This window comes from Styela clava, chromosome 3, assembly GCF_964204865.1.
Source record: "Styela clava chromosome 3, kaStyClav1.hap1.2, whole genome shotgun sequence".
Taxonomy (NCBI): Eukaryota; Metazoa; Chordata; class Ascidiacea; order Stolidobranchia; family Styelidae; genus Styela; species Styela clava.
Genome location: NC_135252.1, coordinates 15,226,732 through 15,243,116, shown reverse-complemented (window position 1 = coordinate 15,243,116; position 16,385 = coordinate 15,226,732). Strand labels below are relative to the sequence as shown.

Here is a 16,385-nt window from a genome sequence, read left to right as displayed (position 1 = left end):
CGCGATTGACCTATTTGATGGCTATCAATTCTTGACCACGTCAAAATAGTGAATTCGAATTTCAGGTGAATGATTTACTTTATATGTTGTTCAAACATTCCTGCAGCGCATCAGGATGTAGTTTGGAGTGCTTGCTTGTTTGTTCAGCACAAGTTATTTGTTTAACTTAATTTAAAGTAATTTGTTGATCAAGTTGGCGTCATTGAAAATGTTTAATTCGCTTATATTGAATGGTCGAAATGGGAAGGGTTCATTACGTATAAATATACCAGATGTTTTTTTTAGATTAGGTAACTCGATGTATTCAATGGACCGTTTTGAATTTTGTTCTACACACAAGAATGAACAAGGTGTCTGTTCATAGTCGCAAAGTTGTTTTGCGTAAAAAGTGTGCTTACAAAAGTATGCAGTGTATTCGGACAAATTGAAACTTGATCAGGCGGACCTAAATAATTACGTAATACGTTTTCGAGGTAAACCATTTTTTTGATTTCTTGGCATGATGCGCGGATAGATAGAGTAGTAAGTCAGAGAAAGACGAACGGTCAACTTGGAATAATAAAGAAGGAATATAAATTTTGTTTCTCCCTCACTTTGGAGATGATTACATTTTAAATGCATAGGGATAACAATGACGTGCATTGCGGTGTCTGTGGCGAAACCAACAGCTAAGTTCAAGTTCGTTTACATCGTTAGATAAGAAATTCGGTAATACCTTCTGAAACAAAAAAATAATGGCTATTAAATTATTAAAGTTTTTTTTTTAATGAAATTGAATATGCAATATGCTTGTATTCTATCTGCATATATATATATATTCATATATATCGTAATATTAGTTCTGATAGTTCTAAATGAGAGCGGATTTTATTTACTTTTTTCGGGGCTCCCGAGGTATGCGAACCAAGATGGCGGACATCGGAATGTAATATGTGTACTAGGTTAGGGTTAGGCCATGATTTTAGGTATAAATTACTACTGGAGGCTCTTGGCTAGTCTTCGAACTGATAATAGGACTAAAATAAGGAAAATTGGAAAAAAATTATCGCCTAACCCTAACCTGTTACCCATGTTACATCCCGATGTTCGCCATCTTGGTTCGCATACTTCGGGAGCACCCTTTTTTCATTATAGCAACAGAATAGATTTTACAATAAACAATGGAGGTAAAATCGTCAACAGAGTCTGTTATTTCGCAAATGCCGAACGGATCGAAGTATTTCCATCCGGTGGATTATGTTGTATTTTCCATCATGCTGATTCTTTCTGCTTCCATCGGAGTTTATTTTGCTGTTCAAGCTCGGAGAAAAAAAGCAACTTCGTCAGGAGATTACTTGATGGCTAGCAGGAAAATGACTCACGGTAATGATGGTATACCTAATATGCTCTAAGCTAAAGAATATTTCATACGAAATGCATAACCTTCCGCATTCTTGAACTAAGGTTCTAATATGAGATATCCAGTATATATATATATGATATATGTCATAAATCAAATAACGTATTTATGATTCGTTATAAGCTAGTGATCATACAAGAGAGCGATGCTCATATATATATGGTGGACACGAAGGACAAAACGAAGTAGTACAGCACAATGTACAACATTTTTGATGACGTCATCGCACACAAAAAACGAATCCCATAGGCATAGAACTCACAGAAATTTTCGAAAAAAATGAAAGTCATGGCCTTCTTTAGCGAAAAATATAATCTTTAACTGCTCAATTTCAAAGCAATTGAACCGGTAGTTATTTAAAGTTAAGTTAGTTGAAGAGCTTTTCGCATAACAATAAGATGAACCCAAACAACCCAACAACAACAACACCAACAGCATGATGACAAAACGATCCATTTGTACACTTAGTGTTCAAAAAAATTTTTTAATACAAGATAAATACAAATGTTTACATTGCAGCAAATATTTTGCGCAAATTGTTTATTTGTGTGTCTCTTTTATACAGGACCGGTTTCGTTCAGTCTGCTCGCTAGTTTTATGTCATCAGTCACTATTCTGGGTTTGCCAGCTGAATATTATATGTTCGGAACAATGTTTACATGGTTTGGATTGATATATCTTCTACAACCTCTCATCATAACCTCGATTTATCTGCCAGTATTTTACGAATTGGAACTTGTTAGTGCGTACGAGGTAGGCTAAGCATTTCATCAGTTGCATAAAATAAGGAAAATATTTAAAAATACAATTATCTTATGATTTTAAATTTTTATGATTCGGAAAATATACCTATATTGTATTACTGTATTACAAAATACATAAAACATACACCATTTTTAAAAAAGTTATGCGGAAAAAATTCCATCAATCAAGATAATTCCAGCACATATCCTCTAATTCATGAAAATAGGCAACATAACTGGGACAAAAACGATAGCAACACAATATAACCATATACATGTCCTTTTGTTTGCAGTATTTGGAACTACGGTACAACAGATTAACAAGACTTTTGGTCACAGTTTTGTATCTTGTTTTATCAGTAAGTTTTTATGACATCATTCTTAAAAAGTGTATACCAAGTACGTAATGATACATAAACTCTAAATAAATTAAGTCGTAATTTGCTCAGCAAGGGAATGGAAAGTAGACTATCATAGAATTTACTAATTCACATTTTTAATAGCTGTATCGGCATTAGAATAATCGAAATAAAATTTTTATATATATTCGCTTTTCCACGTAACGCTTGCATCCGTGCCTCAATTATAAACACTACAGTAGTTTTCAGCAGAATGCAAAATATCGCATACTTTCTAAATATACTAAAAATCTACATTTAATTTTTGTAATCAAATCTAAATCGTTTTAAATAATTGTTTTTATTAAAGACGTTGTACGGTGGAATTGTTACATACGGACCAGCACTTGCTTTGAGTAAAGTTACAGGACTCAATATGTGGGGATCCATAATATGTACTGGAGGTGTTTGCATGTTTTATACAACTTTGGTGAGCTGCTTCTATTTTACTTTCCATGCATGAATTTTATGCTCAATTGAAATGTCACAATACACACATATATGGACCGCATTAAATATAGTCTCAAAAACTTTAGGTGCAGCTGTATCCAGAACAACATGTTTGTCGTTGTTCTACTGAATAAACTCAAATATGTGGTTTTCAGTAGTTAATGTGTATTTACTATTTACACAGCAATTATACTCTGTATTTCTGTCTATCTTATGCAATATATGACAAAAATGCTTTGACTTGATTGTTATGCAATTCTCTAAATATGCTATTTAATATACTAAAATAAACAATTTTTCCAGGGTGGATTAAAAGCGGTCATTTGGACGGATGTTTTACAATCAATTATTATGATATCAGGGTTTTTAGTTGTTATCATACAAGGGAGTATCAATCTTGGAGGATTCTCGAATATCTGGAAAGAAGCAGTAAATGGAGGACGTATCGATTTTGTTCAGTAAGTCGTAGATGGTATAATGATGCTTGTTTGAATCAATGCTAATTTATTAATTGCATTTTTATAGTTTTGAAATAGATCCTCGGATACGTCATACATTCTGGACCATTCTTATTGGCGGAAGCGTTCTGAACGCATCAGTAAACGGTTGCAATCAATCACAAATTCAAAGATATGTTTGTTGCCGCACAAAGCGAGATGCCAGCATGTAAGATAAATTTTACCTATTAAAAGCATATTCTAAGCTCTCGTTTCCAATATGTTTGTTTATTTTGTCTCATAATACATCCACGGAATTAGAAAATATGACTCCGATTTGAGCGTCGCGACAAACAATTTAAATTGAGCAACACTTGTATCGACTGATTATGGCGATACTCATGGAAAGCATGTAATTATGTTATTGTTGAAAACAATATATCAAGTTCGATGATTGCCTCCAAACTTTGGTAAATACGGTATATTCCTGTAGATCTCTATACCTAGGCTTACCATACCTCTCGCTTTAGGCGGGACAGTCCCGCTTTTCAGCGTCTTGTCCCGCCAAGTCAGCCAAAAGTCCCGCTTTGGCGTTCAGCCATCCAGCATAATACACGAATATGTACTCGTTACTGTTGTTGCTGTGCAGCGCAGCGCTAGCCTACCTACTAAAGGTGAATGCGTTATTTTGTTTGTTTTCCTTTCTATTTTTTGAACTAAACCCGATATGTAGACAGAGAAAATGCGCATGAACTCTCGATGACAAGCCGAGATGGCTCTAAATGTAGGCCTATGTAGTGAAATCGGAAACTGTAAAGTTACAGGATCACAACTAAGGGGTCGTGTCTTTGGAGGCGTCCCGCTCTGAAGTCAAAAAAAAAATATGGTAACCCTATCTATACCTCAATTCCATGAATAAATACTCGCAAATTCCTATCGTCAATATTTCAACCAATTGGTCACTTTGAAATTTGTGACTCAGACTTTGCGATGCCACACTGAAAAGATAACTGATAGGCGCCGTTGCTGACGCGACGCTTCGCTCCCACCGTTAGCTACAGGCCCAAATGGAATCAAACAACATATTTAGATGTACGACGCTAGTGCAAATAAGATAACGATGCAATCAGTAGAAAGTCGAGTCAGGACGTTCAATTGCATTCACCAGTCGGGATAATTGGAATCATTTATGTTTTGTTTCCCAGTTCAATTTTCACTTCTGCTATTGGTTTGATTATCATCATGATATTAGCGGGAATGACCGGACTAACAATATATGCGATATATAAAGAATGTGATCCTATCATTAGTGGTGAAGTTGACAAAGCTGATCAGGTGAGCCACAATTAAACAAAATAATCTGTAACTAACAACATCGACTATGTTTCCATATTCCGGAAATATATTTGAATCGATCACATAATAAAAGTATGTAAAACAGGATAATCCATCACCTTCATTGTCTCGGACAATAAAAAAAGACTCTATTTTTTTTCACAATACTTAGTTGTTTCCCTACGTCATAATGGACATTGTTGGACACTTACCAGGAATACCAGGACTATTCGTTGCCGCAGTTTTTAGTAGCTCTTTAAGGTTTGTTTTATCGTTTTTTATTTTATTAATCAAACATTCCGGCGTTACTACTATTTGCTTCCTTCAGAAAGATTAGTATAGAAAGAACCTGAATGTGAAATATTAAGATATTTTCATAAATTGTGCTTATTTAGTCTAGTTTGATTGTTTGTATCAACACGGACAAGTGATTTACTGCCCGTATTATTTCGCTATAAACTCAGTTTGGCGAGAAGGTATCCTATTCATAAATCTATATCTCTTTATCTTAGCACAATTTCGTCCGGTATCAATGCCATGGCATGTGTGACATTGGAAGATTTCGTTCGGCCTTCAACGAACTGGACAGAAATGAATTATACACGGATTTCAAAAGTTTTTGTTATTCTATACGGAGTGTTATACATTTTTGTTGCTTTCTTGGCTTCACAAATAGGTGGACTTATCCAGGTGGGGTATAAATTCTATCTAACAGACCTATTGTATGAAATTTATCAAGAAAATGGATAAATGAAAAATTAATGTTTACTTTAAGATAGAAAACTGGAGTTGAGAGTAACACATTTGCCCCAAAATTCAATTTCGTTGGAGCCTTTTTCTTTTATTCGTAAAATGGAATAGACACTGAAAGAATAGTTGTAAGCAGCCCCGAATGCGCCGTCAAGAGTTTATATACATATATAGTTTATTGACGCGAGATTTGAAACAATACAGGTCAATGATGTCAGGTAAATAGCTAAGCGGAGAAGAATTGCACAAAGTGAACCCTCTTGAAAATGGAAGGGGTGGGAAGGGGAGCATTATAGGCTTTTTAGGCGAGAAAAGTCAAAAGTGAGACCCACTATAGCTGTTGATAGCAATCAGTTCGCCCGCAGCGGGATATGCCCAGCCTGCAGCTTCATCCCCAGAAAACCGTGTCCTATCAGGCTACCAGTTGATTAATATCTTGCTTTGTGGGTCCGGCTTTGCTATATATATCCCAATTAAATAATTTTATAAATCTGGTACTTCAAAATGATTCTATAAATAACCATTTTTGATAATGAAAATCATGATTCATTTTTAGATGTCTTTTACCGTTCACGGCACAATCGGTGGTCCCATTACGGGAATTTTCACGATCGGAATGTTGGCGTCATGGGTGAACAGCTGGGTAAGTTACACATTTATTGTCAATATATCAGCTACGAGGAAATGATTACTTAATAATATAAATGTAACATCAACAAGATCTATATATTCTCAGGGTGCATTATCGGGAATTTTTGCCGGCTTGTTCTCCACAATGTGGCTTTTCGTCGGCAGTAGATTTTACCCTTCTCCACCCAAATATACTAGACCGCTAAATCTATCTACCGATGGATGTATAGAAGAAGATCTGTTTTCAACAGCCAGTGTGACGAATGTTGACACAAGTTATGAAGTAATGGGAGAAACTTCCGCAGATTACGATACATCGACTATAAATTACAACCTTGTAACTGAGATAAGCAACGACAGGTAAATCTGTCAGCATGGATGTTTTGTTGGCCCTTGACCTTAATGAACTATTTTTTATAGTTCAACGCTGCGATAAGTCGGATGCTTATTTTGATGGTGTGTTTGCCAGTTGACCGTTAGGTTATTCAATTTATACCAAAAATATACTGTCTATACTTTAAAATAGAACCGAAAACTATTTAAATGCAACCATGTGAACCATTAAATTCAGAAAGGGACTTTGGCAAAAAAGTTAAATTTTAATTGTTATGTCACCATTGACTCCTTTTAAAGGCAACCATGTGAACCATCAAATTCAGAAAGGGACTTTGGCAAAAAAGTTAAATTTTAATTGTTATGTCATCATTGACTCTTTAGTCATTGTTACGGGCACAAACAAGAAAGTTGAGTATGTAAATAGAATTCATCGTTTAGTGGTGGAGTTTTGGCAGCATCTAGCGGTTTGTCCTTACCGGTATGCTTGCCGGTATTACGAATTGCCGTCAAGACCCTCCAAAAACCTAAATTGTTTTGTGGCTTCAGTTCGTACTGTCTAATATTTATCCTCTAATCCAGCGGTTCCCAAACTATGGGTTGCGTACACTGTACAGCACTTCATACCGTGTTTCCCCGAAATTAAGACAGGATTTAGATTTATTTTCCTTTGATAAATAACACTATGTTTTTTTTTGGAAGAGGTCTTTTGTGTTCATTTATCAAAAATAAAATTACATTGTAGAAAATCACAAGATTTTTTACTAAACATCATATAAAAACCGACATCCGTTGTTTTTATTTGTATTTCCTTTACAAAAATCAAGTGACAAATGTCATAATTTTGATTGTGACATCACACAACCTTGAATAGTGGTGTGATCTTCACGTTACCTCAGGCCAATGAAACTTTCCTCTCCCACACATTTTAAATTTATTTTAAGGGTGGGGTTTAATTAAAATCATTTTGAAAATTCAAATTATTATCTTATTTTCGAGGATTAGCCTCGAATGGCGATGATGGCTGTGTTCTGTCATAAAAAAAAACAAAAGAAAATCAAATTAAAGTTAAGTGGGTCGCCATAAGCTGTGGTAATAAATAGTGAGTCCCCACTCTAAAAGGTTTGGGGACAACTGGGAGTCTAATCAATGAATCACTTTTATTTTGGGATCAATCTCTAAAGCGGAATGAAAATTTTAATGCGTATGACCAATTTTTGCAGACCTCCAATTGCTGAATTTTATGCTTTGTCGTATCTTCATTTCGCAACTGTTGGATTTTTGACAGCGGTGTCGGTGGCAATGATTGTCAGTCTTTTAACAGGTACGTACATACGCTATTCAATGACAAAAGTCGTACATGTATATGGTCGAGTTTTCAGTGTAATACATACAATTGCTTACAATTTGAAACATTTGCTTTCCTAATAAATACATTTACTAGATATAGCTATTACAATTGTCAATTGTATAGATCGTTGTAAACTGCTTGTTTGAGTAGGTCTGATATTAGTCAGACGAATTGTGGCCCGCGGCTTCATTATCTGTGGCCCGCGTCGCTATTACGGGAGGGCAAACAAAATTTGCATTTGGTGTTGTTTCGTCATAAAAATAACCAGAAAAATATTGTGACATATTGTTACATCACTAATGTCATTGAATTGACTAGTGTTATGGCTAGCTGAGACAACTAGCGAAGTTGAATAATGTGCTTGGCAAGTCTAAATTGTTAACAGGCTTTCTATCTTTTTGGTCGGGAATATAAACAAAATAGGCTTCAAAATAGGCTTCATAGAAAGCTAAATATCGAATGCAGAATCTAGTAGCCTAGGTCGGCTATGCCTGATGTTATGGCCGAACAATATAATTCCTGCCGGGTGTTTTTTTCAACCAGCCTAAACAGTATTACAAAAAATTCTGCCTATATGCCTGAAAATTCAGTAATTACTCTCCTGTATCTCAAATTTGTTAAAATTCGGTATTCAATCAATCCGCAGTTGTTTATAAGTTATTTTGTAAACAAGAGTTTGAAAAGAAAGCTGACCAATTCAACCAGATTTTTTACTGGACATGAGAAGAAAAATACCACAATACTTGCTTGATATGTCTGCAAGTTGTGTCGGTGACAATCTAAAACCTTTTTTTTTCCTTTGGCACTTTTTTCCTCTCCGTTATGGAGAGTTCGAAATCTTACACTAAATGTAGATATAGTAAGATTTTTTTGTACGTTGTAGTGAGTTTTTGGGTGGTTTTAGCTTGATAAATGACAAATAATGTTCAATGTGTTTGGACAATAAAAGTGTTTGTTTCGTATTGCATTGTTTACCTATTCTTGACACTATTGTGGCCCGCAAACACATCAAGAATAATAGTGTGGTCCGCCAGGCCGTCAACCTTGGACCACCTCTGAATTAAATAGTGAACCATTGGTTGTCGCTGCTCCCTGGTGAAAATGTGTGTTTAATTTTATTTAGTTTTTTCCCTTTTCTATATATGTTATAGAAAAATAAACTCGGATAGAAAAAATAAACTTGTCGATGGCTATGTACATTTGATATAAGATAGTAACAAACGATCGATGTCCATTTCGTGCCCAATGATTATGTTCATAGAGACAATTCTTGTATGCGAGGCAATTAAGCTGAACTTGACTTGTTGATCCAATCAGCTATAGTGATTGACGTCTGATCCGAAGTTAAAAATTTATCTTATTAATCCAGTTTTTAAACTTGTAGAATTTCATGAGGTTGTTAGTAACATGTTGGCTTTTTTCTGTACTGTAAAAGATTCGTACATTTTACTAATATTTCTTTAAACGGTATCCAGACAATCATTCAGTATTGCTCCAAACCACCGCCAGTAAATATATTACTAATTACTTAGTCGTAAATAGAAAATAGGATCTTCTAAATTTTGGGAAATAAAGTTTGAAACGATTACAGGTCGAACAAAAGAACGGCCACCTGGTGATGAATTACTGGTTCCTATCATGAGATCAGGAGAAATTCCCAAAAAAGAAAACTTAGAGAAAACAAGTCGGGTATGTTACATGAATCAATTACTGTGGGGAAAGAGATTTTTCTAAGAATTTGCTCTCTATATACGGTATATCATAATACAGGTCGAAGGGGCGGAACGTTCAATGAGCTGGGTATCACCAGACAAATTGCTGATACACAAGCACGAAGAAACAGACAATGCACCAAAAGGCACAACGACGTTTTCAAAGAATCCTAACATGAAGGATAATAATGCAGACGAACAGATGGTTCTTCTCAAGGAAAATTCACTATCAGATGAATCAGAAGAGGTTTTTGAAAGTGAATCGCGAGTTTGATGCCTACTCTCAATCAATCATCTTTCCACTTACTACCTCTTAGCTAGATTGCCTGGGTGAAAAGCTGGTAGATGACACGGTTTTCAAATAAGGCTGATGAATCTCGACTTATTTCTATTTAGCATCAGATCTGTACCATACCCTGAATGTACTCAATATGAGCAGTTCGCCGATGTTTCCATAGGTACAGACTTTTTCGTTACAGATAATGGCCAAATTTCCAAAATCTTATGACATTGTATTATTATAAAAATGGTATTTTAATAAAACACAAATGTTACAAAAGTCTTACGATATAATAAAAAATTGTCAGGTTCCATAGATTTACGTGATCTCTATTACGGGATGGGAAGCCTCGCATGTCGCATTTGTCTACAGCAGGGGTCGGCAAACTTTTGTCGTTCGCGGGTCAAAATTAAAGCTTGCAAGTCATTAGCGGACCGCACATATTTTTAGAAAGTTAAAAACCGAAGGAATGGCCAATAAATCACATTTTTCATACAGATTTCAGGTAAATTTCAAGCAGTACGCGAAGACTGATCATTTGAATATTTTCTGGTCATTAAACCTTTTGCATCAACTTTTTTACGTTCTGTTGCCATTTGTCTAATTATAATCAATTATAGGCTCATTAAACGAGTGACTGTGAAGTGTGAATTATATACTTGTTAGGTAATAATATAATTTAGTGCCTCAAATCAAATTCTGACGCGTAAAGAATTTAATCGTCAATACAGCTGTTTTGTTAATATAATTCAGTGAACTGTCGCGGGCAGGATTATATATATTGCTCCGCGGGCCGGAGTTTGCAGACTCCTGGTCTACAGGGAAACAAATAAAACTATAAACAGAAAAGAATAACATAAGCGATGATTGCACTTAGCTTGGCGTTAGGCATTGTATTACGGAAAGTAGGGTGACATCGGCTGAGCAATTTCAAATTATATTACGATGTATCAAGCCAAGAACCAGTTCGAAATCAGCCTAACAAATCGCATGAATTTGAAATTATATCCCCAGACAACATAATCAAGCTAACGATGATTGCTTAACCGCTTGAACCCGGCAAGCCGGTTTACCGGCTTGTTTGAGTACGCTCTGTGCCCCTGCAAGCCGGTTTACCGGCTTGTTTTTTCGTGTCGGAAGGAATCAACTTTATGATCTCGTATCTCAAGAACCCCAATGAGTATTTAAATAAATTTTATATTGCATGAAAGCTTGTTATTGGGACTAATTATATTGTAAATATCGGTGCTCTGATATACGATGTTTCAGTAAAATTGGCAATTTGAAAGTGAGTATGAAATTATTGTATGATAACAAATTTTCAATATAAAGAATTTCGACTTCTCGCCTAAATAGCCACATATTCAATCGGCAATATATGTGGAGAATTTGAATAGCTTTTTATATACGTATCCAAAACGATTTTACGATGAGCCATTCAAATTTTATGGCCAAATATATTAGATTATCTGTAGATTTAACAGCGACGTTGCGTCAAAATGATGTTCTCGTTGAAGAGAGGCTACGTCTCGTCACGCACAACTTTACGTATATTACGCAAATGCAAATAAACGTTACGATATCCGCAATAACGTTACGTCGAGATGTTATTATTTAAATGTCCGCAGGAAGTAATTAATTAACCCGATGCTACGCATTCAAAATTCCACTACGCTTTGACTTTGACTGCCCGCTCAAGCCCCATTAAGTTGTGGTTACGTATACGCAATATGAACAAGATTTGGATTTTAGTAGCAAATAACGGAACAATAAAGACCATGAAAAATGTATGTACATAAAAGACTGCTTGCTAAAATTTTTAAATTGAATATTGCACTTTGTTGTGCCCGGAACAATGAAGAACATGAAAATATTATGCAGATAAAAGACACATTCTGAATCCAATATTGCACTTTGTTGTGCCAGTTATACCAATGGTTGTTGGTTTCGTTACCTATACATAGGTACTCATTACAGTATTTGTACATATATACTGTCTCGCATCGTTTCAGCAACGCTTTGTCTTTAGCAGCTGGCTTGGTTTTTTGGCAATAATGTAAATTTTGCTGCATACGACCCATCTATTATTAGAACTGGCGTTTTGCGGTAGGGTATCTAGTTTTGGCGACGCATATGATCTTGTTGGAATAAGAGTTGCTCTTTCTGCATTATTAGTTCTCTCAGATATTGATACATCCACTTGCTTCGCCTAACATTCGTACAATCAGATATTTCGATCTGCAGAGCAGGCAAGTACTTATTTTGGTTGATATTTGAACAAATACTGATGGGCGAATAAAACATTTTCCACCAGAAATTATATATGACGATATTAACTTCCCTTCACTTCGCTATTACTGCACGCATTACTCGACGTCGGTACTTCAATCCATACAGGGTTAATATCATATTGAAACTCGGCGACCGATGTTCCGCTGAGAACGTCGTCGTGAAAGTTATATTGCGCATTTTGCCACGCAATACGTTTCGAACGTACTTATCAACACCTTCATGACGGTAGTCACGTGATCGGCTTTTGCGTAGCTGCGTAATCAGTGCGCCATGGCCGCTTATCGAAGTTGTTCACGACACAATGATATACAATTAAATATTTAAATATAAAATTGGTTATATGACAGCCACAATAGTAATTCGAATATCAACAAAAAGCTCACAAAAAACTCTTTATGAACATCAAATATTGGCAGTATATTTTGTACCAAAGTAACAAAATTTCGAGCCAAAACTCACATACATGAAGAAAAATCACTGTTAGATTAGGGTCAATTTTATTAATTTTGACAAAATGTATTTCCAATGCACGATAAAATTCCCTTTCGATTGAAATGTCACACAACGTGCTACCTATAATTGGTAAAAAATTATAAGCGTGTCAAATAGCCAGTATTTAGACTTATTTTATTGTTCTACCAATACGGCGCCGCGAACCTTCAGGGTGAGCGAGTAACTTCGCTCAGAGCCGTCAGAGTTCAAAGAGTTAAGCTGTAAAACAATCCGAAATTTGATGGACGTTTCCCAGACCTTTAACCCCTGAAACCTTCTTCTTTTGCTTTACTATCGTCAAATTTTGAATGTTTATTTTGAGAGTGTTTCTTCTGGTTTTCGCTTACAAACTAGTTTGCATGTCTAAAACCACCATTCTTAATAAAAATATTCAACCACGTGTCGCTTACGGGTACTGATAACCGATCTCGGGCTAGTCTACCGCATCGTTTTCGGGACTTATTTTTGATTATTTCAATTAAACTAAATATCGTTGAAAGACATATTAACGAATGAAGATTATTTAATTTACAACTAATTTTCCGAAACACAACTAAAAACTGACAAATAGCCCGCAAATTCAAGAAAACGAGGAAATGTTACAATCATGCTTGAATAAAAGATGTGTCCGAGCGTCCCCATAAACTGCAGTTGTTACGTCATTGTTGACGATGACAATTGTTACGAAAATAAACAAGGTAATCGATGCCTCTGGACACATCCGTTACGAATAATTATGCGACAATAATTATAGACTGATCACATCCATCAGATATTATCCGAAATATAACCACGAAATTTGACCCATCGTTTCTAGAAGATGTTAGCCATTACAACGCAAGTCACACGTCAAAATCTATTTATGACGTCGTAATGCAGTTTTCGATTTGCCCCGTAAATACTGTACAGAAAATATATACCTATATTTGCGTGAAATACTAAGTTTTCAGTTATCTTATAGGCAAGATGCACACTCATATATTTGGTGATAGCTTGAATTAAAAACAAATAAAAAAAAAAAGGTCAAAGATATAATATAACTAAGGCTGGGAATGGTTAACCGATTTCAGATGGTTAACGGTTAGGATTTATTTTAACTGTTAACTGACATCTCAGGTACAAATCATCTTTATACCGTACAATTTCGTCAAATATGATTACGTCATCTCAAATTTATCTCTTGCGGCGTTTAATTCAAAAAAATATTACTAACTGTCAATAAGGGTAAGGACTCAATAAATGTAGTAAAATAATGGAAGTACCAAGGTTGCTGATAATGAAAATTTACAATGATAAATTCAGAATCAGTTTTTGGTCGATTTCGAAATATATTGTTCACGATTTCATTGCAAAATCGGATATTCAATGTCATACAACAAGTGTGCAGTTGATGCCGTTTTCTCTATGAAATATATCTCGAAGTAGAATTTGCACATCAAACACTGAAAATTTGTCACATAAATGACGTTTAACAACGGAATTGGGTTTTCTTAAATATTTCCACATGCCCGAACCACGCTGCCTATCATTTGCAGCAGAGGAATCATGAAATTATCTCAATTCGTGAATAATTTTGAGCGATACCGGGATAAGAACACGCGAAATTGCTTTATGACCATTGTGACTATATGGTATGCGTAGCGCCCTTGAGTGACGCATACCATATAGGCATAAGAACCGCAAATTTATCTCTTATACCGTAAATATATACTACTACCTTATACTTCGCCCATTCATACTATATGGTCTCACCACTCAAAGGCGCTGTATTTACGCCTAAATTTTGATTTCATTGTTATGTATATGTTTATTTGGTGTTGTGTTGTCTCTATTTGTATATATTGTCTTGTCTTATAAACTCCCCTGTATAAACAGTTTTGTATACTCCACCCTTACCACTTTCACCACACCAAATGACCCATTGCCCCACCTTGCACAACTGTCTATATAAGGGACCATATTATACATATTTAATCCAATGTTTTTTGTTTTATATTTGTCAAAAAGGGTGCATGCCGCACTTTTGTGCTTTAGGCCAGTACGGTCTTGTGCATGTATCCCGTCTTAAATAATAATAATCGTTCATTTATTTTTTATCACTATTAGGAGACGAATAAACATACATACATAACAAGCTGAAATTAAAATTATTACGTCAAACGTCACGCGGCGGTTAACCGGTTAATTTTACCCGGTTAACGGTTAAAGTGTTTTCCCTGAAATTCCCAGCCCTAAATATAACCTCATGGTACAATTCGCACCAGGTTGCAATAGATTTCGATTCATACGAGATTTACATATTTATCTCGGAGGAGAGGAAAGCCGATAACACAGCGTATACATATGACGAATCATCTCGTCAGGTTACCAGTCCACGCCGGGTTGAAAAAATCAAACAATACACAATCACCAGCGTTTCAATGACTAGTCGTTACGGCAACATGACTTGCCTCTCGAAACTAGTTCCATTTGTTACATACGAATTTTATTCGTAGGCAACTACGTTTCTTTTTGCATAAAATGTTTAAAAGCGGAGAGAATTCAAAAACCTTCTAACAAGTACTGTTATACAATACATTATCTTTCTCCGAAACTTAAACGACTGGTTCAAGATCTTCCATAGTTAAAAAACCTCATTTATCTCGAGAAATGCAAAATATTATATATACTCAAGTTGCTATTATTGTATAATATTGGTACAAGTTTGGGTACTCCTGAAGTATGCGCACCAAGATGTCGCATAACCTGAACCCTAAGCTGGAACACAACCGGAGTTCAGGTTGTGCGCCATCTTGGTGCACATACTTCAGGAGGTCCCAAGTTTGTTTGTCACCCATTTGATTTGACCCAATAAAAATGATGAAGTATGAATTTTCTAGTTGATATTACCGTGATGGGGTTTAATTATGTATATATATGTTAAATTTGAATGGTAGTTTACAGAAAACGCAGATAGAAATTGTATGTATTACATTTAAAATCACTACTCATTCGACAGTTCCCATCCCTAGCAGTTATAAATCAACAGAAAGAAGGTAAAAATTAATCCAAATATATTTAGAAGAGCCGGTTGAGTAGGGAAGCAGTACAAAACAAGAACTACTTCTGCAAAAGATGTAAACGGATTACAAAACACAGGAACAAGAGTAGACTTCCTTTTTATCCTTTATTATTACAAAAGATGAAAATTAAAGGTTTGCCATGGATGTTATCAAACATCTGCAGGACAAACACCAAGAAATGCCATACAATCACAAGCACAAATAAGGTGTGTAAATAGCATGACACTACGCAGCAACGATCTCAGAAATGAATCTCTGATATTGAAGAACGAGTACCTGAACTTGTGCTATAGTAATGCATACACAACTAGCAAGAAGCAATAGATCCGGTCTAGCCAACCTACACTGTGTTACTCGCTATGAGCTCGTATTATTTTTAATGCATTCTTCCAAGATATCAAACAAAGTCACAGCACTTTGTAGGCTAAACTATCGGTATATTGTAGATCATTACCAGTGGGGCTACCCACCCAGCACACCAACTTACACGGTGATAATCTCTGGTTATTTTTGATGGAGTATTTCCAAGATAACACACTAGATAGTACTAACAAACCACGGACATGCGGGGAATGTTAATCCAATATGTTTACTCATCGTGTTTCATCACCATCTCATTACCTTCGTCCAATCTCTTGAATTCTCAATGCAAACCAACCAAAATAAACCTTTTATTCATTGAACCATCTGTATAATATTGGTACAAGTTTGGGTACTCCTG

The 16,385-nt window shown here is 35.5% G+C and overlaps 1 protein-coding gene across 1 annotated transcript; it reads left to right on the top strand.

The window, feature by feature from the left end:
- The first annotated feature begins 292 nt into the window (after window positions 1-292).
- On the top strand, window positions 293-10,118 carry LOC120343444 (sodium-coupled monocarboxylate transporter 1-like). The gene is made up of 15 exons (XM_039412616.2): window positions 293-473; window positions 1,135-1,362; window positions 1,965-2,152; window positions 2,436-2,501; window positions 2,851-2,970; window positions 3,294-3,448; window positions 3,516-3,656; window positions 4,633-4,762; window positions 4,935-5,023; window positions 5,275-5,452; window positions 6,069-6,155; window positions 6,249-6,502; window positions 7,699-7,799; window positions 9,418-9,515; window positions 9,597-10,118. Exons 2-15 carry the CDS (start codon window positions 1,161-1,163, stop codon window positions 9,810-9,812), a joined length of 2,025 nt encoding a protein of 674 aa, XP_039268550.2. The 5' UTR covers window positions 293-473; window positions 1,135-1,160; the 3' UTR covers window positions 9,813-10,118.
- Window positions 10,119-16,385: the final 6,267 nt, after the last annotated feature.

Bases quoted from the DNA above. Each gene is read 5' to 3' on its own strand.
- LOC120343444 (XM_039412616.2), top strand. From the start codon at position 1,161: ATGGAGGTAAAATCGTCAACAGAGTCTGTTATTTCGCAAATGCCGAAC. The intron at 1,363-1,964 runs GTAATGATGGTA...TCTTTTATACAG, and splicing joins TAGCAGGAAAATGACTCACG to GACCGGTTTCGTTCAGTCTG. The intron at 5,024-5,274 runs GTTTGTTTTATC...TCTTTATCTTAG, and splicing joins GTTTTTAGTAGCTCTTTAAG to CACAATTTCGTCCGGTATCA.